This window comes from Apodemus sylvaticus, chromosome 1 (genome assembly GCF_947179515.1).
Source record: "Apodemus sylvaticus chromosome 1, mApoSyl1.1, whole genome shotgun sequence".
Lineage (NCBI taxonomy): Eukaryota > Metazoa > Chordata > Mammalia > Rodentia > Muridae > Apodemus > Apodemus sylvaticus.
This window is the reverse complement of record NC_067472.1, coordinates 183,350,373-183,372,821: the sequence shown is the minus strand read 5'-3', so window position 1 is coordinate 183,372,821 and position 22,449 is coordinate 183,350,373. Positions and strand designations below refer to the sequence as shown.

General features: G+C 54.2%; 1 protein-coding gene across 1 annotated transcript in view; it reads right to left on the bottom strand.

The window, feature by feature from the left end:
- Positions 1-329: 329 nt before the first annotated feature.
- Sipa1l3 (signal induced proliferation associated 1 like 3) overlaps positions 330-22,449 on the bottom strand; it is a 197,181-nt gene continuing 175,061 nt past the window's right edge. Inside the window, 6 exon segments of the mRNA XM_052199676.1 lie at positions 330-1,853; positions 3,359-3,440; positions 4,924-5,059; positions 8,469-8,612; positions 11,427-11,673; positions 12,350-12,515. Coding sequence (XP_052055636.1) covers positions 1,710-1,853; positions 3,359-3,440; positions 4,924-5,059; positions 8,469-8,612; positions 11,427-11,673; positions 12,350-12,515 — 919 coding nt within the window. The 3' untranslated portion in view covers positions 330-1,709.

The window sequence follows — 22,449 nt, the reverse complement described above, 5'->3', positions numbered from 1 at the left end:
TGCCAGAAATCTCAAGACGGGGATGGGAAGGGGGGAGAAGAAGACAAAGAATGATAAAAAAAAAAAAAAAAAATCCAAACGGCACAAATCAACATGGAAAAAAGCCTGCTGCTATCTCCAGCCGTTAGAGTATCAACCGCAAATTAAATAATTTTTTTTTGCAGAAACTCTTACAAAAATAATAGAACAAAACCAAAAATTATAATTTACAACTGTCAATGTACATGATTAGGTCCCCAAAAAGATTTGAATGATCTGAAGATGTGAGAAGACACATAAAGAAATGGAGGAGGGTGGGGGCTCCAGGGTGGGTTCTGAGAGGGAAGGAAGGGGCGGGGGCTGGAGAACCCTTCGGAAAGGGGATCGAGAGAGGGACATCACAGTAGTTGGCCAGGGTTCAGGACTGGGCGGCCTAGTGGGCCACCATCATTCCACGGTGGGCAGAGGGCAGAGGGCGAGGTGGGCGGCTCCCTCACAGCCAGTGGGTTCCCCCGGGGTCAGAGGCAGGTCACAGGGAGCTGTGGGTACCCTCTCCTCAAGCCCTGCCCCTCAGCCTGGCCCATCTGGAGCAGGGTGCCCGCTGTGTGTGGTCGTGGGCCCCGAAGAGAAGGCGATGGGGCCTGGGCTGAGGCCCGGGCACCTAGCTATGGCTCTGGGTTGGAGCTGTGCTGCCCACTGTGCGCTGCCTGCTGCCCCTGTCTCCCTTGGAGTCCTCACACCAACCTCCAGCCCACGGGGTTCGGGGAATCCACAGACTGTGGCCATTCAAACGTGTTCCGGCACAACTCTACATGAAAAAATAAATATATATATATATATATATATTCTTTTCTGTTTGTTTTTAAAGAAGGAAAAGGGGGGGGGATTTGTGTTTCCTGGGTGAGCAGCGTGGACCCACACTGAGTTGCCCCTTATTGCCTTTGGAGAGTCTCTGGGGGCTGGGGGCTGCACTGTGAGTGCTCCCCGGGGAGCACAGTGAGTGTGTCTGGTGGCCACTGGGGGATGAAGTGTGGCCAGGGAGACTTGTTAAAGAAAAGACAACCATACAGGGGGTGAAGGCTATGCCTCAGCCCTGTCCCCAGGCTCCTCAAAGCCTCTGGAGCAATGGCCTAGCTGTCCTAGGGGAGGAGCCCATGGCTGGCCGGATCAGGATCAGTAGCTTGAAGGTAGAGGGGCCTGCGGCTGCTTGGAGAGAAACTGATAAAAAAGATCATATCAACAGTCCTCGCTGTACAAATTAGGTTTCTCAAAGGAGTGGGTCTGGGTGTTAGCGGCTCCTGTCCATTCTGGGGCCCCAGGAAAATAATTTAAACTCTATGAAAGTGCTCCTGGCTGCTCTGTGGAAGGGGGACTCAGAGGGTGATGTCCATGCTACCCGGAGCCAGTACACCGGGGAGGGAGGAGCCCGGAGTTCAGGGCGTGGGGGGAGAAAGGGCTCACTTCCAGTTCCATAGTTCTCAGGTAGGGGCGCCCAGGCCCCTCCCACTGGCAGCTCCAGGCAGCTGGGTCCTGGGAATGGCCTACTGCGGCCTGCAGGGTGGCAGGGAGCAGCGGAGAGGGGCCTGAGAATCCTGCCTGGAGTCCCCGAGTCCCTAAAGAAAGCTTGCAGGGCAGTGGGTGCGTGCGGGGCTGTGGCTGGATGACCTGTCACCCCTGCCACCGGAAGCCCACTGCGAGCAGTTCCCCTGGGCAGCCGGGCTGCCGGGAACTCAGAGCTCCTTCTTCTCCCTGCTGAAGAGCTCGGCGAACTTGCGCAGCTGTTCACTGGCGGCCTGTGACTCCTCCTGCAGTCGCTGGTTGTTCTGCCGCAGGCTGGCCACCTCTGACTGCAGCACCACCTTATCCTGCTTCTCCTGGGAGGGCAAACAAAGGGCTGGGTTAGTAAGGTCTGGTGACTGCCGGCTGACAGAACAGGAGCAGGGACCACAGCCACTGACTGGGTCCCGAGAGGCCTGTCTGCAAGGGTTCAAATCCCAGCTCTGCTTCTCCAGAGGAACCACCCAAGGCAAGTTACTTCATGCTCTGGCCTCAGCTCTGACAGGTGGTTTGGAAAGCCTTCAGGGTTTTTTTTGGGGGGGGGAGGGGAAGATAGGGTCTTTGTATGTAGCTCAGGCTAACCTTCCCCGCCCCCGACAGGCTGAAGTAGTCATCTGTTGGCCATTCTCACTGCTCCACCCCACCCCACCCCACCCAAACCTTCAGGATGGGATGGCTATCATCATCATGTTCACTTTCCTGGAAGACACCACCAAGCCTCACCACAGCAAGGATGTCCTGAGAAGGATGTCTGCCTTCTCCGGACGTATGACAACGGAGGCGCAGGGAAAGCCTAGGCCTTGCCGCATTAACTACTGGGGTGGGGATCTGAACTTGCACCGCCTCAAATTCCTAACGAGTAAAGCTCCCCGTCTTGCTTCTCCTCATCCCCTCCGCCCTGGGATGGGCGCACGGGTACCACAGATGCATCGGCAGTGTAGCTCCGTGCCTGCCCTCACACAAGGGGCTGTCTTCTTTTCATTTTTTATTTATTTTTTGGTCTTTTTGAGGCAGGGCTTCTGAGTATCCCCAGCTGGCCTCAAACTTACAGAGATCTGCCTGCCTCTGCCTCCCAGCAATGAATGGGGAGACTGAGGCAGGAGGATTAAGGCCAGCCTGGACTATTTCTCACTAAGTTATTAGGTCGTTTTGTATGGTGGTTGCTGGATACATCTACTTACTACTCATTTACCTATTTTAACTTAATTTTCTTATTTATGCGTGTGTGCAGGCGTGTGCAGAGGCGCATGTGCCCTGTCTCTCTCCTCACCTCTGCTTACGGTTCCCTTGGGACAGGCTGGAAGACAGCAAGCCTCTGTGACCCTCGTCTCTGCCCTGCTCAGAACCGGGGTTACAGGCCCGTGAGGCACTACAAGGCTTGAGTGACACTCTTAATTGGCCACAGATCCCACGTGCATGGCTCTCCTATAACCTATACCGCCATTACCCCCTTGATGGCCAACATCTGCCCCCATTTTTATTTGTAATTATTTATAATTACATAAAGGTCTACCCCTCATGTATCTCAGTAAAACCCAGTATGCAGCTGAGGATGGCCCTGGCCGTTGGTTCTCCTTCCTTTGTGACCCGAGAGCTGGGATTCCAGCATCTACCATCATGTCTGGCTCAGGCTGTGCTAGGAACCCAGAGCCTTGCGCATGCTAGGCAAACGCCCTACTAACCTACATGCCGAGTTTCTCTACCCTTGCTTGACTTCTCAATCCCCTGGGGATGGTGTTCCAGGGCAGAGGGGCGGGGTGGGGGATGGACAGCACTGCACAGTGCAGGGGCGGGGCGGGGTGGGGTACACTGTAGGCCTCACCTTTTGCAGGTCCGTGTGCAGCTGCTTCAGCATGGCCTCCAGCTGGTACACCTTGCCTGTCAGATCCAGGGGTGACTCCTCGCTGGAGAGACAAGGGACGGGGTCAGCCCTGAGGCCTGACACCTCAGAGGAGGGCTCTTACTCACAGTCGGGAGGGACTTGGGGTGCAGGTCCTCTGTCTCCTCACCTTCCTGAAAGCCCATGGGGTGCGAGCGGCCCACGAGCAGCTTTGGGGAGCAGGCCCTACTGCCCCTGGACCCAGGCCACCCGCCCGTGCACGTAGGCTGAGGACGCAGCAGGCCAGGCCAAGGCTAGGTGGAGCTGCCCTGAAAGAAGGGCTGTGTGTGTGATCTCAGAAGAGCCTTCCCTGGGCACTCATGACATACAAAGAACTCACTCAGCCTGTATGTAGTGAGCACTGCAGACTGAGCCCGCCCGAGCCCATAAAGTCCACGCTGGGCCAAAGGTCTGCAGCCAACAGTGCCATCAATGACGATGGCGCCCTTGGTTCCAGTGGTCAGTCAGGCTAACAGAAGCTCCAGCACTCTGGGGCCTGCAAAGGTACCACTCGGCTGCTACAGAAGAGGACGCCCAGGCTGAAGCAGAGGATGCCGCCCACCCGAGTGCTGGGGCTGGGCCCCACTGCCTGGGTTCTAGCTCTGGAGACTCTCAGCCCCAGGCCTGCCTGCCTGCCTGCCTGCCTGGCGTTCTGCAAGCAGACGGCACCTCTCTGCATGGAGCTGATGCTAAAGAGATGCTTCTGGATCTTATATTTGGAGAGGTTTGGGGAAGGCCTGAGGTGAGGCTTCTCCCACTCTCCTCTTTTCCTCCCCTTCCTCATCTTAGGGAGCTATTAAGTATGGAGAGTAAAACCCAAGAGTGGGCCCAAGGACCACGGGTCCCCAAAGCCTTTACCATAGCACCTGTTTTCTATAACTACAGAGGCCCACACTTCCGATGGGAGTCAAGATCTAAGACAAACTAGGCTGTGAAGGGCTATCTCTATGTGTGTCTCTCTGTGTGTCTCTGTGTCTGTCTCTCTCTCTCACACACACAATTTTCCTCAGAAAAGGTTCCCAGTAACCATTAAGCAAGTGGCCAGCAGAAGCTCGTGGGAAGCACATGCAGATGCTGCGAGTGCCCTGGCGACCCTTCTGCAGGCAGCAAGGCCCTTGAAGCTTTGTCTGCTGAGTACGATCCCTGCATTTGGTCAAGGAGCTGGGGTGAGGTGCTGAGGCAGCCCGTGGCCTTGTCCTCTCTCCTGAGGGTGAAATTCGTCTCAGCACCCACGGGAGGCTGAGGCGGTCTGTACGTGCCCAGCAGTGTTGAGAGGGTGGAGGGCAAGTCTGCGTCATCAGAGGGGATCAAGCTGCAGACGGAGGGAGATGGGAGGCAGCTAGGAGGCCGGGGGATGCTCTGGGGGAGTGGCTCAAAGCTGGAAGGATGATACCCGGTGTCCGGGGCCATCCTGGGGGGCCTGCAGTGCCTGCCCATTCCTGTCTGGTGAACGTGCTGCCTGCTGAGCTCTGGCGGTGATGGACCCTGGCGTTTCCAGGGAAACTCACCTCATGGTGGGAGTGGCTCTCGGAGTCTGGGGGCCCCGCTCCAGGCTCAGGTGGCTGTGCACGGGGCTGTGTGCAGGAGGGATCTCTGGGCTCAGGGCTGGGTCGTTCAGAGAGAAGAGTGACACAGCTCTTTGCACTGCCAGGGAGAAGGAGAAGGAGATTCGGTTTTTCCGGGTCAGCTTCTTTCCTGCCATCTCTTCTTGCCGATTCCTGCCATCTTCATCCCATCCCACCAGTCCTTTTCTGCTCAGGTCTCATTTTGCTGTTCTGGCTGGCCTTGAACTCACAGTGAGTGTCTCCTGCCTTAGCCGGAGCCACCATGTTTGGCCTTTTTTTTTTTTTTTTTTTTTTTTTGTAGGCAAAGCATCACTCTGTAGCTCAGGCTAGCCTTAAAGCCCTGGCACTCCTGCCTCGGCCTTCTTAGTGCTGTAACTGTAGGTGTGTGCCACCAAGCCGGGCTTCCTAGAATGATTTGTGTTCTCCTAGTGATGTCTTTCTCTTTTATCTTCCTCACTTCCTTTTTTCTTTTTTCTTGTTTGAGACAGGGTTTCTGTGTGTAGCCCTGGCTGTCCTGGAACTCACTCTGTAGACCAGGCTGGCCTTGAACTCAGAAATCCGCCCAACTCTGCCTCTCAAGTACTGGGATTAAAGGCGTGAGCCACCATTGCCTGGCTCCTTTTTATTTTAAATTTATTTTTATTTATATGCATGTGTTTTTGTCTGTGTGAGTGTCTGCCACATGTGTTTGAGTGCCTGTGTATGCCACATGTGTGTGTCTGTGTGAGTGTATGCTACATGTGTGTGGTGCCTGTGGCAGCCGAAGGAGAGTGTCATATTCCCTGGAGGTATAGTTACATGTGCACGGAAGCTGCCCAGTGTGGATGCTGGGCACCAAATTCACGTCTTCCACAAGAGCATCGGTTTTCTTAATCAGTAAGCCATTTCTCCAGCCCAGAATCTGAAGATTTTAAACAGGATCTTGCTAAGTAGCTCAGGCAGGCTCCTGAGACTCAGAGAGCACACATGGATTCCTGTGCATTCCCTGGCTCTCAGGAGCCAACTATCCAAAATTCTTCAAAAATTCACAAGAACCAATAAGGCTTATATCACAGTATGGATGGACCATATCTATTCTAGGCAGGGGCTCTACCACTGAGCCACGCCCCCAGCCCCTCACTGGGGGATTCTAGGCAGGGGCTCTACCACTGAGCCACGCTCCCAGCCCCTCACTGGGGGATTCTAGGCAGGGGCTCTACCACTGAGCCACGCCCCCAGCCCCTCACTGGGGGATTCTAGGCAGGGGCTCTACCTCTGAGCCACACTCCCAGTCCCTCACTGGGGGATTCTAGGCAGGGGCTCTACCACTGAGCCACGCTCCCAGCCCCTCACTGGGGGATTCTAGGCAGGGGCTCTACCACTGAGCCACGCCCCCAGCCCCTCACTGGGGGATTCTAGGCAGGGGCTCTACCTCTGAGCCACACTCCCAGTCCCTCACTGGGGGATTCTAGGCAGGGGCTCTACCACTGAGCCACACTCCCAGCCCCTCCCTGGGGGATTCTAGGCAGGGGCTCTACCACTGAGCCACGGCCCCAGCCCCTCACTGGGGGATTCTAGGCAGGGGCTCTACCACTGAGCCACGGCCCCAGCCCCTCACTGGGGGATTCTAGGCAGGGGCTCTACCACTGAGCCACACTCCCAGTCCCTCACTGGGGGATTCTAGGCAGGGGCTCTACCACTGAGCCACGCCCCCAGTCCCTCACTGGGGGATTCTAGGCAGGGGCTCCACCACTGAGCCACGCCCCCAGCCCCTCACTGGGGGATTCTAGGCAGGGGCTCTACTGCTGCTCATTTCTGCACTGCCATGGTTCATAAGCACATTAACAAGCACAGGTTCATCTAACACTGTGGGGCAGAGAGACTTCACAGATAAGCAGCTGAGGTCTGAGGGGTTAATGGCTTGTCACGTAGCTCCTCACAGGCAGAGCTGGAGATCACATGTAGGCGGCAGTCTCCGGTTTCCTTGTCAACCCATTTGGTACTTCCTATGTTGGGAGCTAGCCAGTTGAGCTCCTAGTTTTTAGATCTGGTCCTGCCCCCCCATCGCTCACCCTCCCTCTCAAAGTCAGGGATCTAGTGATGCTTGGCCTGATCCTGCCCTGTGGTGGGATGCCAGGGTGAGCCTGCCGTCCTGGGGGCTACTGCCAGATGGCAGAACCCGTGGGGCACAAACACAAAAAGAAGTCCCGTTTTCTTACAATTATCCTTGCTTTTCTACTATGGTCCTTTGGATAGAGGTCAGCATGAGAAATGCCCACCTAGTCCACACATGCCATGTGATGATGGCACTCTAGGCTGGGCTGAGAGGGTGGGCATTCAGAATTATAAAAAAACTCAACATGGCTGGGCCGGGTCAGGAGTGGTACCACAGACCTGCAATTCCAGCACTGGAGAGGCTGAGGCAGGAGGACCACAAATTTGAGGTGGGAGTGGGGAATTCTGAGCTGGGCACAGTGTATACACCTATAATCCTAGTACTCAGTAGATGAACCAGGAAGGAGTTCAAGACCAGCCTAAGCTACATAGTGAGTTGGAGAGTAATCTGGGCTATATGATACCCATCTAAAACAAAAGCAGACAGGCAGACAAACCAACCAAGACTCTTATAGCTGGCAGAGGGTGGTCTACACCTTCAATCCCAGCACTCAGGAGGCAGAGGCAGGTAGAATTCCAAGTTTGAGGCCAGCCTGGTCTACAGAGTGAGTTCTAGGTCAGAGAAAACAGTCTCGAAAAAAAACAAACCAAACCAAAACCAAGCCAAACCAAGCCAAACAACCCACCTCCCCGGAGCCAAACCAACTGAACCCAAAAAACAAAACAAACTAAGAAGACCAAGCACAGTTTGATCAAAGCAAGCCTGGCCTGCAGACAGAGACAAGCCAGGGCCGTGCACCGGCGACACCCTGTGCTCTCCCCAGCTCACGGATCCCCAGTCGGAGTAGGCACAGCCATGGACTTCAGGTCTGGCACAGGAAGTCGATAAGGCTTCCCCTGAGGGAAGGTGTGTGTCTCTCTTCTGTCCTGCTGGCTGAGGTGGGGATATGGTGGCCAGAGTGCTAACAGACAGGAAGAGGCCCACAAATAGCACTGAGTTTAGAACTGTCACCTGTAGTTTGACTGCTCAACCAGGACTTTTTTTTTTTTGAGACAGGGTCTTTCTACATAGCCCTGGCTGTCCTGTAACTTGCTACGTAGACAAGGCTGGCCTGCCTGGATTTGTCTGTTTTGAGATGGGTAGGGTACTGTTTATGCAGGGCTTGCTCTGGGCCCATTTTTCGCTCGACCATTATTACGTAGCCCAGGCAGGCAGCTGGTGAGGGATCTCCTTCCGTGGGGGGGATCAAAAGAGGTCACCTGCTTGGGCTGCGTGGCTAGCAGGTGACAATGAAAGGCTTTAACCTTGTTCTCTGTGACTTTGGAACACAGGTGTGAGGTCCGGCAAAGAAGACCCCTTGAGGATCAGGAGTGGTTGGGTGGAGGCTACCCACCTTCGTAGGCCTTGGCTGCGTTCACCAGGCTGGACCACTCGAGGCCAGCGGCTGTGTCTGGCAGGGGCATCATTCCGGGGTCAAGTCGCCGCAGGGGCCGGTCCCGTCCATCAGCCAGTGAGAGCTCGGAGGCTGAGATGGCGGCTGTGGGAAGGTGGAGACAGGGGGATGGCTGAGCATGCCAGTCAGAGGGGACAGAGATTTCACACTGTTCCACATCAGGGAGAGGCTGCAGCAGGGCGCGGGCGCTGTGAGCTGGGTGTCCGTGGGGGCGCCTTTCTGTGTATGGGACCAGGGAGGTCCTGCTGAAGTGACTTTAAAGCAAGGCTCTGTAGTGGGTGGTGGGTAGGTGCTGGGGAGAAAAGCCTTTACGGGACAGTCCCAGAGGTCTGTGGGACACCGAGGAGGCCTGGGTGACTCAGAAAGAGCAGAGGTGAGTCAGAGAAATGACAAGTCTGGTGGTCACTGCCTGAAATATCACGGTCCCTCCTGGAGAGGTGTGTAGGCCACCCCTGGGATGTGTGGCCGGGCTATCTGGCTGTCCCCACAGCAATGCAGTACAATCATGTCCTTACAGTCCCGTGGCAGATCCCATCAGGACTTACAGCCTATCAAAGGCTGTGCAGTAGCCTCCAAATTTGTTCCTGAAGCAAACACTCAGAATCCCGGTATTCTGAAGCGTATCTGTAAGGCAGAAGCCTGCTATACAGAGGCTACCAGGAGGCCTTGTATTTAAGGTGTTCCTAGTCCAAAGGGGAAGACACCCAGACTGAATGAGGATGTAGGAGGGAAGAGGCAGAGAGATCAGGCATGGGTGGGTGGGAGAACCCCGAGTCTGTAGTCTGACGGGCTGAGGGGAGGGATGCTAGGTCAGAGAGCGTGGCCGAGGTGCAGACTGGGCCTACATCCACAGCACTCTCGGCCTCTCCTGCTTCGTGCTGGGTATGCCCTGTTACCAGGCCCTACCTAGGAGCAGGCAGGGCTATCAAGGCTGAGGGTAGAGGCGGGAGACAGAGGTGAGCTTAGGTGGCATGGCTGTGTGCCAGCCCCAAGGGGTGGTGGGATGCTCTGTCAGCAGGGCAGGAAGTTCAGCCTGGAACACAGGGAGACATGCAAGGACGATCAGAAACTATGTCAGGCCAGATGGAAGAGGCTGAGGAAGGGGCTATACCTGGAAGAGCATGGCTGTGTGTGGAGTGCCTGAGGAAGGGGTTATAGCCTCAGAACACCAGGGCGGGGACATAGGTACAAAGATTGGGGTCGGGGGGTTTACCATGAGAGGAGTAAAAAACTGTTAGCGCCAGGCAGTGTTGGCGCACGCCTTTAATCCCAGCACTTGGGAGGCAGAGGAGGCAGATTTCTGAGTTCGAGACCAGCCTGGTCTACAGAGTGAGTTCCAAGACAGCCAGGGCTACACAGAGAAACGCTGTCTCAAAAACAACAACAACAACAACAACAACAACAACAACAACAAGACCCAAAGGGGGGGAAAAAACCCAAAAAACCTGTCAGCTTTTGGAGGCGAGGATTTGCTAGACTAAGCTGGCTTCAGTTTCGCTGCGCAGCGGAGGCTGACCTTGAACTCTGGGTCTGCGCAAGCTCCCCATGCTTGGCTACTGCAGGGAGGTTTGGTTTGGATTCCCCCCCCCCCCCCCCCCCAGACAGGGTTTCTCTGTGTAGCCCTGGCTGTCCTGGAACTCACTCTGTAGACCAGGCTGGCCTTGAACTCAGAAATCCGCCTGCCTCTGCCTCCCAAGTGCTGGGATTAAAGACGTTCGCCACCACCGCCCAGTTTGCAGGAAGGTTTTTAAGGGCGAGATGGCCACCATAAGAGAGCCCAGAGTCCTCTTTATCATGTGTGAGATACAGGGGCTTCACATCTAGAAGATGTAGGGACATGACCCCCTAACTGAAACCCTCGGCAAAGAACACATGTGAACTCGACACATCTGGAGTTTAGAAAACAAGGGGTGTCATACGCTTCCTAGGCCCCTGAAGGCCGAGCAGCGCCCATGCAGCTCCCACAGCACACAGCAGCGGTGAGGCTACCTGCCACTCCTACCAGGACAGGTATGGGCGGTAGCTAGGAGTGACGGCTCCTGCCTAAAACCCCAGCACTCTGCGTTCAGGAAGCAGAGGCAGGTGGATCCCTGTGAGTTCCAGATCAGCCAGGACTGCACACTCAAACAAAGCCCCCAAATGAAAAATACAGCCCCCAGTGTGTCTGGGTGGGCTGTACAGCACGGTGTAGCTGTGCCCACTGCTTGTCAGGGCACGAGAGAAGGGCTCATGGAGCATGTCTCTGTAGCCTTGGCTGCTTTGCCGGTTATTCTTTTTTTTTTGGATTTGCTTTTTATCGAGACAGGGTTTCTCTGTGTTGCCCTGGCTGTCCTGGAACTCACTCTGTAGACCAGGCTGGCCTCGAACTCAGAAATCCGCCTGCCTCTGCCTCCCAGAGTGCTGGGATTACAGGCGTGCGCCACCACTGCCCGGCTTGCCGGTTATTCTTTGTCCGTTGAGATGGGTTTTGCTAGGACTCTAGGCTGGCCTCAAACTCATGATCCTCCAGCCTCCATGTGCTAGAATCTGAGACTTGTCTCAGGAGATGCTGTTCCAGTGGCCCACAATAAATAGTCAACAAATGCCTGCTAGAGGAAATAAAGGTCTGGATGAATCTCACCCAGAAATCCCACTAAACACCTGTCCTTGGGCATGTGTGTGTGTGTGTGTGTGTGTGCGCGCACTCGCAGGTGCTGACTTCCTCTGGTCTTAGGTGACCCAGCATTTGGCCAGTAGTATTTGCATCTTGAGGTTCCCTGGAACACCTGTGCACCCTTCCCTCCCTCACAAGGCCTGGCCACGTATGACCAGCAGGTACCTCCCACCTGCAGTGTGCCCCACTTCCTGGCCACCGGGGGTGGGGGGAGGGACCTGCAGCCCCCAAATGCCCAGGCTCACATTTCTTCTCTGGAAAGCCATTGCCAGTGGCTGGACCGGTGCCGGGTGCCCCGCTGGGTGGGTGGGGGTGCTGGTGCTGGCGGCGGGCGGGCAGTGTGCTGGAGGGGAAGGCGCAAGTGCTGGTGAAGAGCACGTCGCTGGGCAGGCCGGGCTCCAGGCCCGCAGGGCTGGCAAAGCTTGGCTCCCGACGCCCGCTGCACAGGCTCTCATCCGACAGCGTCCGCTGCAGGCTCTTCTGGGGGGACTGCTGCCAAGACAGGGAGGGATAAGGGACTGGCATGCGGGGCAGTGGTCCCGGGCCTCAGGAGCTCTTTGGCAAGTTCTTGTCCACCCAGCATCCATTTCTGTGCTCTTCCTGGTCAAAGCTTCCCCAAGGGCTCCTAACCCCTGGCCTGCGCCCATGGCTTCTGAGCCTATCCCCAACTGTAAGCTTAAATAAGCACTTCACCACTAAGTCCGTACATGCCTTTTCTGCTCAGATATGGTCTCAGGTAACCCAGGCTGGCCTGGATCATGAGACCCTGTGTCAGTCTCCCACAAGTTCCAGATGTGTGCATGCCACAGTACCCAGTGAAGGGCTGTCTTGGTTCCCATAGACTGCCGGCCTGACAGAGGGGGACAGGCAGGGCAATGAGGGACCACGGTGCCTGCTGCTTTGGTCTCATTGTCTTTGGGGAATGAGAGCCTAAGTTATTTCTGGGAGCTCTTGTGGTTGTGATCTGAAGAGGGGGTAGGACCATTTTCTTCTTAGGCTCTGGGAGAAAGATGTGAGACCCAGGGCCTTCCCCAGCTGGCCTAAGTCCCGGCCTCTAATTAATAAAGACCCCTACTTGCACTCCCCAACAGGGCCATCAGACACCTGGAGGCATGGCGGAGAGCATCGTCCCCTCCCAAACTTGCCCCAGGCCGCCGGCCACACGCACCCCTGTGTCCCGGTCCTGCTCTGGCCCCAGGTTGTCCATGATGATGAGCTTCTTCAGGTCATCTTCGATGGTTGACTTGTAGTTCTTCCGTGGGGACCGGAGGTCGCGCAGGGATGCCCTCAACCGTGGCTGTCCAAAGACATTTTTTGCACTGGTGTCCACCTGCCTGTCACGAGAACACTGGAGTCAGAGGGCCGTCTGTTCTGGAGAAGGCCGGCTGCCACCCGATGACTGGGCCTACACGGAGAACTATGGTACAGCAGGCAGGGACCACAGAGTCACCTGTGGGAGGGGACTGACTGTGGGCAAGTGAGCAGGGTGCAGTCCGTGTGTGAGACAGAAACTTGCTTTGAAGCAAATAAGGCTAGGAAGAGGAACGGAGATTGGACGTATTCTTAGGGGCTGACATCTGGGGTGGGGGGCAAGGAGGAATCCACCCAGAAGAACATTCTAGGTGGCAGAGTGAGCGAGGGGTGAGGCTGCGAGGTGGTGACACCCACCAGTGAGGAGCCAGGGGCAGACTTCGGATTTGTGATGGCTTCCCGGAACCCTGGGGGTTGAGCTGACGGCTGGTAGGCCTTAGGGCTCGATGTGTGTGTCAAGAGGATGGGTGAATGGCAGGGAGAGCTGGGCGGGGGTAGGTGAGCAGGTCCCTGACAAGAATGATGGGGTTCCCCAGAAGTCATCACCCCTTCTTTAGGAACTCTGGGTTTCCTGTCCTGTCACATGGGACAACACTCCCCCATACCACAGGAGCCTGAGGCCAAACTGCTGCTACCCTGGGCTTGGTCTTCTGATCCAGAGGGTGGTGGGAAGCGGGGTCACCGTCTTCCTTACTTTGTGCCAGGCTGACCCACAGCTCTGTCTCTGGAGTTTTCCAGAGCTACCTCTGGGGTCACTGGGCCACAGCAGACTGGGGTAGAAAAGGAATCCCAGGGAAGGACAGGCTTGACTCTCAGTCACGCCTGTTTGCTCCTGCTATGGGCTCTCAGACCAGTCCCGTTACATCTGTGGTGGTTTGAATAAGAATGGTCCCCAGAGGCTCATACCAGGTTCTTAGCTGGTGGAACCATTTGGAAAGGATTAGGACCTGTGTCAGAGGTTAGGCTTTGACGTTTCAAAAGACTCTCTCCATTCCCAGTGTCTTTCTGACTAGTGGTTGTGTCTCAAGATATAAGTTCTCAGGACCGCTCCAGTCCCGGGCCTGCCTATCTGCTGTCACGCTTCCCACCACGACAGCCATGGACTGTCTGAAACTGTAGGCACCAGATAAATACTTTCTTCATAAGTTGCCTTGGTCACAGTCTCTTTATACCAACAGAAAGGTGAAGACAATGTCCACAGCTGGAAAACACCACTGAGTACCCTGGGAGCTGCTGCCCAGCACCCAGCTGGCCCCTGACAGAGGCACTGTGGCTCCCAATTCTCTTCGGACCAGCCTGCTCCCCCAAGGCTCCCTGCCTTCTACCCAGAAGCCCCAGGGGCCAGTGTGACCCGCAGGCCTCCTCTTGCCTCTGTTTGTGGCCTGGCTTCTTGCCTGGGACTGACAACCTGGGCTTGAGTTCTCGACAGCAGCAAAGGCCTTGCATTGGGGCTTGGCGGGTGGCTCAGCCGGCAGGCTGTCTGCCCGGCATGCACTAAGCCTGAGTCCCTGAGGTTCAGCCTGCACCTGCCGCCAGGTGTGCCAGCACACATCTGCAATACTGACACTGGGGAGGTGGAGTCAAGAATCAGGAGTTCAGGCGGTGGCGGCGCACGCCTGTAATCCCAGCACTCTGGGAGGCAGAGGCAGGCAGATTTCTGAGTTCGAGGCCAGCCTGGTCTACAGAGTGAGTTCCAGGACAACCAGGGCTACACATAGAAAACCTATCTCAGAAAAACCAAATCCCCCCCACCAAAAAAAAAAAAAAAAAAAAAGGAAACAGGAGTTCAAGGTACTCTGTGACTGCTGAATCTGCCGTCAGCCTGTGCTACACTAAATCTTGTCTTAAAATACGAACTAAACCAAATAAGGGACTGGAGAGATGGTGCAGTGCTTGCTGCTCTTCCAGAGGACATGAGGTTGGTTCCCAGAGCCTGTGGTGGGTGACAACCACCCGACACTCCCAGCTCTGGTTAATCAATGTCCTCGCTGACCTGCTATATGCACACAGGCACACGTATATACATAGAGACACGGATACACATGCACACAGATATGTGAACACACACACACACACACACACACATACACACACACACACACCAAACAAAAGCCAAGAAGCCATTCCCCTGTGTTAATAGGGTTGTTTTTGTTTTTTGAGACAGGGTCTCTCTTTGTAGCCTTGGATATTCTGGAAACTTCCGTGTAGCCTCGCTGGCCTTAAACATGTGGAGACCTAATTTCCTCTGTCTCCAGAGTATGTACTGGGATTAAAGGAATACACTATCATATCTAATTTATTTTAAATTTAAATTTTATGCATAATGTGTTTTGCCTACATGTATTTCTGCACACTGTGCTTGCGTGCCTGGTAATTGTCGGCCCTCTGGAAAAGAAGCCAGTGCTCTTAACCACTGAGCCATCCTCCCAGCCCTTATTTTAAATTAGTTAATTTCTCCGTGAATACGGGATCAAACCCAGGGCCTCTTTTGTGCTGGGTGAATACTCCATTACAGAGATGCCACCTTGGCTCCCCGCCCCCTGCTTTTCCTTTCTTCTGCTTGGCTCTTTTGAGAGAGGGTTTGCTATGTGGCTCAGGCTGGCCTGGGACACATTATCCTCCTGCCTCAGTCTCTTGATTGCTCGGGTGAGAGGCATGAGTCACCAAGCCTGCCTCTGACTGTCATGTTTCTGTCACAGATGGACTGAAAATGAAAGACTGCCATGCTGTGTGAAACATGCCCACATTTGATTTAGGAAATATGTTTTGCTTACAGAACACGGATCCCGGGAGCTATGAGGACTGATGGTCTCCTCTGGGGAGCAGAAGTCACATTCCACGGCAGAGACATGGGGCTCGCCCTTCTGAACCGTGAGTCTGTTTTACCACGAGCATGTGTGACAACAGCCATCACAAGCAGCCTAAAGCAGCCTGGCGCCTGGCCTTTACCATGTGTTACTGGAGAAAGAAAAGAGTCTCTGAACCCAGAAAAGAAGTGAGATGTTTTGGGGCTGCGGGAATCTCTGAAGTCCACATCTTTTTTTCCGTTTCTCAGTGGCTGCTCTTGCAAGTTTAACAAAGGCAGGCCATATCCTGTCGGGCCATATCCCTGCCTAGACCAACCTGTAGGCCTAGGGCATGCTGTCTCTGTCCCTTACTTTTGTTGTTTTGAGACCGTGTTTCTCTGTGTAGGCCTGGCTGTCCTGGAACTCACTCTGTAGACTAGGCTGGCCTCGAACTCAGAAATCCACCTGCCTCTGCCTCCCAAGTGCTGGGATTACAGGCGTGCGCCACCACTGCCTGATGTCTCTGTTCCTCCTTACAAGGAAGGAATTCTCTGGGCAAATTAAAAGTCTACAGCTGGGAGGGGAGCAGGAGGAGGCAGAAGGACAGACAATACAAGTATCCCACAAAGGCTCTGCTGAGGGGGCTGGGAGACCTTCCCTCCCCAACGTTTGAATTTGGCTTTTCTCAGAATCCCCAAGGCAGGTCCCTCTGCTCTGATGAGGAGTTGGTCTGTCTCAGTGTAGCTTCTATGGAGAAAGCACTGTCCAGCCTCCTCCTCTGGAGAGTGTAGAAAGACCCAAGGAATATATTGAAATGGGTACTTCCTCCACCGCAGGGTCTACTTCAGGGAATGTCTCATTCAGAAAGGCCTGCAGAACACGAGATGTGAAGAGTGTGTGGGTCCTATCTGTGGAGCTAACACAACTTGTAGATTCTATGCATGGGGCATTAGATCCTCAGTAGCCAAGTCCTGGCCTAGCATGGATTTAAAAAACAAACAAAACAGAACTTTTATTTATTTATTTTTGTGATGCTGAGGATGGAAGCTAGTGCCATGATAAACTGTGTTCCCACTGAGCCACGCCCCAGCCCCCCCCCAGGATTCTAGGCAGGGTTCTACCACTGAGCCACGCCCCCAGCCTCACTGGGAGATTCTAGGGCTGACCTGCTACCTTCCAGCTCCGTCCTAAAATGCCAGTACAAATAATTCCCTCAGAAAGAGGTTGGCTTCAACACCTCTTTTTGTCTTTGTCTAGCTCTCTGGTTGTTCTGATGCTGCTATATAGTCAAATGCTAAACACTATATCCCAAGATCTGGTTGCTCCAAGACTAGCAGATCCTCATATATACCAGCTTTTGTTGTATAAACTTTGCCCCTAAGTTATCCATGATTGGTTAGTAAAGATATCTACAGCCTGGAGCTGGGCAGGAGAAAGGTAGGTGGGGCTTCTTTTCCCAGACTTGGGGTGTGAGGCAGAGCATGGGGGGGAAGGAGAGAGAGGGAGGAGGAGGAGGAGGAGGAGGAGGAGGAGGAGGAGGAGGAGGAGGAGGAAGAAGTGCTAGTAGTAGTAGCTGTTTCCATAGGTTAGGTGGACGATGAGTGCATGGCTGTTAAGGGCTGGCCTGTTGGACTAGGAGCAGCCCAGGTAGAACATAACAAGTGATTGGGATTGACAGGAAAGTAGACAAAATAGCACAGAAGGCTGATATCTGCTCAGCTCTGGTGCTTACAGGCTTATTATAAAAATAGAGAGCCAGGCGGTGGTGGCGCACGACTGTAATCCCAGCACTCTGGGAGGCAGAGGCAGGCGGATTTCTGAGTTCAAGGCCAGCCTGGTCTACAGCGTGAGTTCCAGGACAGCCAGGGCTATACAGAGAAACCCTGTCTCGAAAAAAGCAAAAAACCAAAAAAATTAAAAAAAAAATTGAGGTTTTGTGTCTTTTACTTGGGAACTAAATTATCTAAAGTGGGTAGAAAACCCCAACACTCTGATCTCTACGGCTGTCCAAACCTAATGACCTCAGGCCTGGTGGCTGTGAACAATTCCATGGGAAGCCACGCCATGGCTCTAAAGTACGGGGCTGCTTTCTGTGTCTTATTAGAGAGCCATTGCCAAAAGATGCAACAGGAAAGGCGTGGAAACACACACAGCTGGTACCTGTGTTGATACAAAAGGAAGCAAGGAGCCACATATGGGGCACACTCCCATAACTGAAGCATTCAGGAGGCTGAGGCAGGGGGACTGTGAGCTCAAGGTTACCCTGTACAGTCACAGTTACAAACAGCAGTAGTGAGAGAGAGAGAGAGAGAGAGAGAGAGAGAGAGAGAGAGGGAGGGAGGGAGGGAGGGGAAGAGAGAAAAGCAGCGAGAGGGAGAAGGAGAGGGAGAGGGCGAGGGAGGGAGGGAGGGAGAGGGAGAGAGAAGAGCAGGAGAAGAAAGAAAAGAAGAAAGAGAAAGAGAAAGAGAAAGGAAGGAAGAAAGGAAGGAAGGAAGGAAGGAAGGAAGGAAGGAAGGAAGAAAGAAAGAAAGAAAGAAAGAAAGAAAGAAAGAAAGAAAGAAAGAAAGAAAGAAAGAAAGAAAGAAAGAAAGAAAGGAGGGGTTGCTAAGAGATGGCTCAATTAAGAGAACCTGCTGCCCTGTGGAGGACCAGTGTTTGGTTTCCAGTGCATGGGCACGGTGGCTCACAACCACCTGTGACTCCTGTGCTTCTGAACTCTGCAGGTGCCAGGCATGAAGGGGTGCAGAGGAAGGGGTGTACACAGAATCACGTGGACAGGGTCACGCCGGCATGTGTCTGTAAGCCCAGCACTTAGGTGAGACCAGGTTTTCAGGTCATCTTCAGCTACGTACCAAGTTCCAGGCTAACTTGGGCTGCATGAGATCCTGCCTCAGCGGGTAAAACTTCATGATATGAAAGACTGAGACACTGGGAGTCAGAGGCAGAGGCAGGCAGATTTCTGAGTTCGAGGCCAGCCTGGTCTACAGAGTGAGTTCTAGGGCAGCCAGGGCTACACAGAGAAACCCTGTCTTGAAAAAAAAAAAAAAAAAACAAATCCAAAAAGAAAGGCTGAGACAGCCTGAGTCCCATCCCTGGAGTCCACAGTGGAGCGAGAACTTACTTCTGAAAGTTGTCCTCTACGCTCCCCAGGCCTGCTGTGGCCTGGGGATATGAGCATACACTTAATCCAACAAGAACCACCACCAACCAAATAGCAATCCCCCTCAGGCAAGACAGAAAACTACAACAACAACAACAACAACAACACCTTTAACATTCTGCAGCATTTAATTTCCTACTTTCTCTATTTCACCTGTCTGGCACTCCCAGACCTAACTCTGATTTGCCCACGCTGTCTAAACTCAGGTTTTGCCATGCTGCGGTTTGATGCCGTGGGAACAAGAACAAGCATGAAGGAAGCTCTGGGGCTGGAGAGGTGGCTCAGTGGTTAAGGGCACTGACTGCTCTTGCAGAGGACTCTAGTTAGATTCCCAGCACCCTTGTGGGAATACAAACTATATACAAACTATAGTTTCTGTAGAGCCTGCAGCTACGGTTCCAGGGGCTCTGATGCCCTTTCTGGCCTCTGCAAGCACTACACACATAAAAAGTAACATAGCAGGAGGAAAAGGAAGCTGTGTGGCCGGCCAGGGCTCTGCCAGGGGCAGCTTCTCCCAGTGGCAGACAGGGCAGGAGCGCAGGCAAGCCTGAGTCGGGCGTGGCTCTGCGCCATCCCAGGCATCTGTCCTCCAGATGGGGTTGCTCCCTTGGGACCAGGTTGATTAAGCTAATTAGTATGGCTGTCGGCCTGGCAGGGGGAGGGGGGTTCTGCCAACATGGCTGGCAGAGGCCAATGGGAAAGGGTAGGGCCAGCCCTACTGTTTGTGGGTAATTGGTGGCCAGGAGAGGCTCCTCAGGTTTTCCGGGTGGCACTGAGTTGGAGTTGGGGGTCCCTGAGCCAGAGGAAGAAGGGAGGCTGGAAGCAGCAGCCAACCACCGGAAGCCAGTGCCCTTAGCCCGCTGAACCCTCCATGTCTCTTCTGTGTCAGAAGCACCAGTGTCAGCTGGGGTGCCTGGGGGTGGGCATGCCCTCCTGCTGCTGAGTCTCCTGGTGACTTCCTCACCGGACAAGCGGAGTTCAGCATGCTGGTCCTGGGCCATGGCTGGACACCGTGTGTGTGACTGTGCGTTCCTCAGGTAGCCATGGAGAATGGCTTCCAGTACCATCTCCACGTCCTCGGCAAGGACACTGATAGTAAACGAAGGTTAAAACGAAGTGGCGTAAGCCCGGATGAGAACTTACGTCATGTGACCCATGGGACTGCGTCTGTAACTGCAGCTGCAGGCAGCGGCTGTAGTGGACTGTCCCCTCACTCTCCCAGGTCCTGGGATGCTCCTGCTGCCATGATTTTCTCCAGTCCCGTTCCCCCCCCCCCCCACACACACACACGTGGCGCTGTGTGAGTGGGTTGTCCTAATCCATGGATGGGGATGCTCCTGCCTGGGGTCTCAGCAGGACCTGGGGCCTTGTCTTCCTGACTGCTCCTCAATTACGCTGCAGGCCCTATGTACGGGGTCAGTGGAAGCTCTTCTAGGGCCCTCCTGTGCCTAATTCTCAGTCCCTCGGACACGGACCATTGGCCTGAACACTGGCCCTTCAGAAATCATGCCTCTATAAGGTGTCGTGTGGTGGCGCTGAGGGGAGTGGCGTCAGTGTGGCCGCACACTGGAAGACAGGCTCAAGCATGGCTACCGCAGCTTGAACTGTGTTCCCTGCCACACAGCCACCTAGCTGTGAGGTAGTGCCAGTCTTCCAGCTAGACCAGCCCTTGGGGTGGAGAAACCAAGGATGCAGAAGCTTCTAAGCAGAGAAGGTCACCATGTTCTGGCCAGGTGCCTCTGGCACAGGGTGGCTTTTACCAGCCGCCCTGTGCTTGTAGACTTGAGATGACCCTGAAAGTCCTCACAGCACCCCATTTTAGGGATGACCCCGAAGTGTAGCCAGTGGTGAGCCCCATCCCTTGCCATCCCTGTGGTGGCAGAAGCAGAGCTGTTGGTCAGAGCCAGCATGGTGGGCCTGTGGTGGCAGATGCTCAGGCCTACAGCACAGGGTCTGTTTCTCTCTGTCTCACCGTCTTTCATCAACAAGCAGTGTGTGCCTCAACACAGGGTGTTGCTTTCCGCCGAGACATTTCTCTCAGAAGAGGACGCCATCTTGTATGTGGCCCCCACGCTTGAGTCTACAGATGAGATGCCCTTGGTTTGAGTCTTAAATTTGCTGGGCCTTGTCACGTTGGGGACCTTGGCGCCTTTGGGAAATGGGGTAAGAACAAGGCCCCTCTTGTGGGGCTGCCAGGAGGGTGTGGGGTAGATAGCAAAGCCTGGCTGACAGGCCATGTTCCTCGTGCTTGCTACACAGGATGGGTCCTTGTGGTCGGTCAAGCCTTACCCAGGCCTGCGGATTGTTAGAGACCCATAACCAGGGTCTGTGAAGAGGGAAGTGGAGGCATTGAGTAGGCTCCTTAAGTTCTCTGGCGACCTTGTGGAGGGAAACTCCAAGACTGGCAGGAGTGACAGATGCTGTGGCTGAGCAGCCCAGCTGAGAGATGCCGATTCTCCCGGCTCTGGACACAGGCCCTACTGCTGGCAAGGCAAGGTTTCTACCCCCAAGCCTGACCCCTACCTAGCAACAGTGTGGAATTTCATTCAGTGACAGTGTGTCTGAACTCAAGGAATTTAGCCGGGAGTCAAAAATAGTGTTTTCTGAAAAACTGGGTTAGATGACTCAAGACTCTCTAAGTGACAAGGTCATGATCTTGAGATGCTTGGGGAAAGTTAGAGTAAAAAGCACCATGGCTGGGGTGCAGCTCAGCAGGGAAGACCTTGCTGAGGATACACAAGGCCCTGGATTTGAATTCTGGAAAATAAAACATGCCCCCCGCCCTGCCCAGCAACTTTATGAGTCAGGCCTGGAGAGGTGGCTAAGTGGTTAAGAAACATTTCTGCTCTTTTAGAGGACCCAAGTTTCGTGTCCAGCACCCACATGGTGTCTCAGAACTGCCTGTCACTCAGTTTAGGGGATCCAACACCCTCGTCTGGCCTTATGTACACCAGGGATGTACAAAGCACACATACAATAATCCAGCCAAACGCTCATGCACATAAAATAGATAAATCTTTTTTTTTTTTTTTTTTGGATTTGATTTTTTGGAGGCAGGGTTTCTCTGTATATCCCTGGCTGTCCTGGAACTCACTCTGTAGACCAGGCTAGCCTCGAACTCAGAAATCCACCTGCCTCTGCCTCCCAGAGTGCTGGGATTACAGGCGTGCGCCACCACCGCCCGGAAAAATAGATAAATCTTAAAACAAAGCATTTAGTCATCCTTTTATATTTGAGATTTTAACAAATATATCTGTAGCCAGACATGGTGGCACACATGTATAGCACGAGTGCTCCAGAGACACAGGCAGGGCAAGCTTCTGTCACAGAAGACCAGGGCTAGGGATGCAGCTCAGAGAACAGAATACTTTCCTAGTGTTTACAAGGCCTTGGGTTCCAATGTCAGCATCAGGGGGAAAAAAAAGAGGTGTGAGTGTGTGTGTGTGTGTGTGTGTGTGTGTGTGCACGCGTGCGCGCGTGTGTGTGAGATCCAGATCATGGGTAGAGTGCTTACCAAGCACGTGTACAATACTAGGTTCAATAAGAAAAAAGCCAGTGTGAATGTGATCCCGCCTACAAACAGGGTCTCTGGGGAGGTCATCAAGTTGAAATGAAGCCACCAGGTGGATGATAATCTGGTAAGATTGGGAAAGGTGACCACAGCCGCACAGAGAGGAAAGGCCAAAGTGAAGCTGCTTCTCCTGCAAAGCAGAGGGTGCTAGAGAGGGCCCTGGACCAACCGCCTCTCCCTCACAGCCACCGGCAGGAGACCCGGCCGAGCCCTCCAGAGCTGTGACATCAGATTCTACAGTGTCAGTTTGTACCCCTCAGTACAATGGGCCTACAGAGCCACACACAGCAGGTGAGGTGGATGGGAGCGCAGGGCAGGGTGTGATGCCCATGAGGAGGGTCAGGAGGACAAGAGGACACGAGAGGGGCCACAGGACACGGAGGAGCAGATGACGCTCTGCAGGGTTTGATCTTCTGGCTGCACTGAAAAGCGGGGGTCCT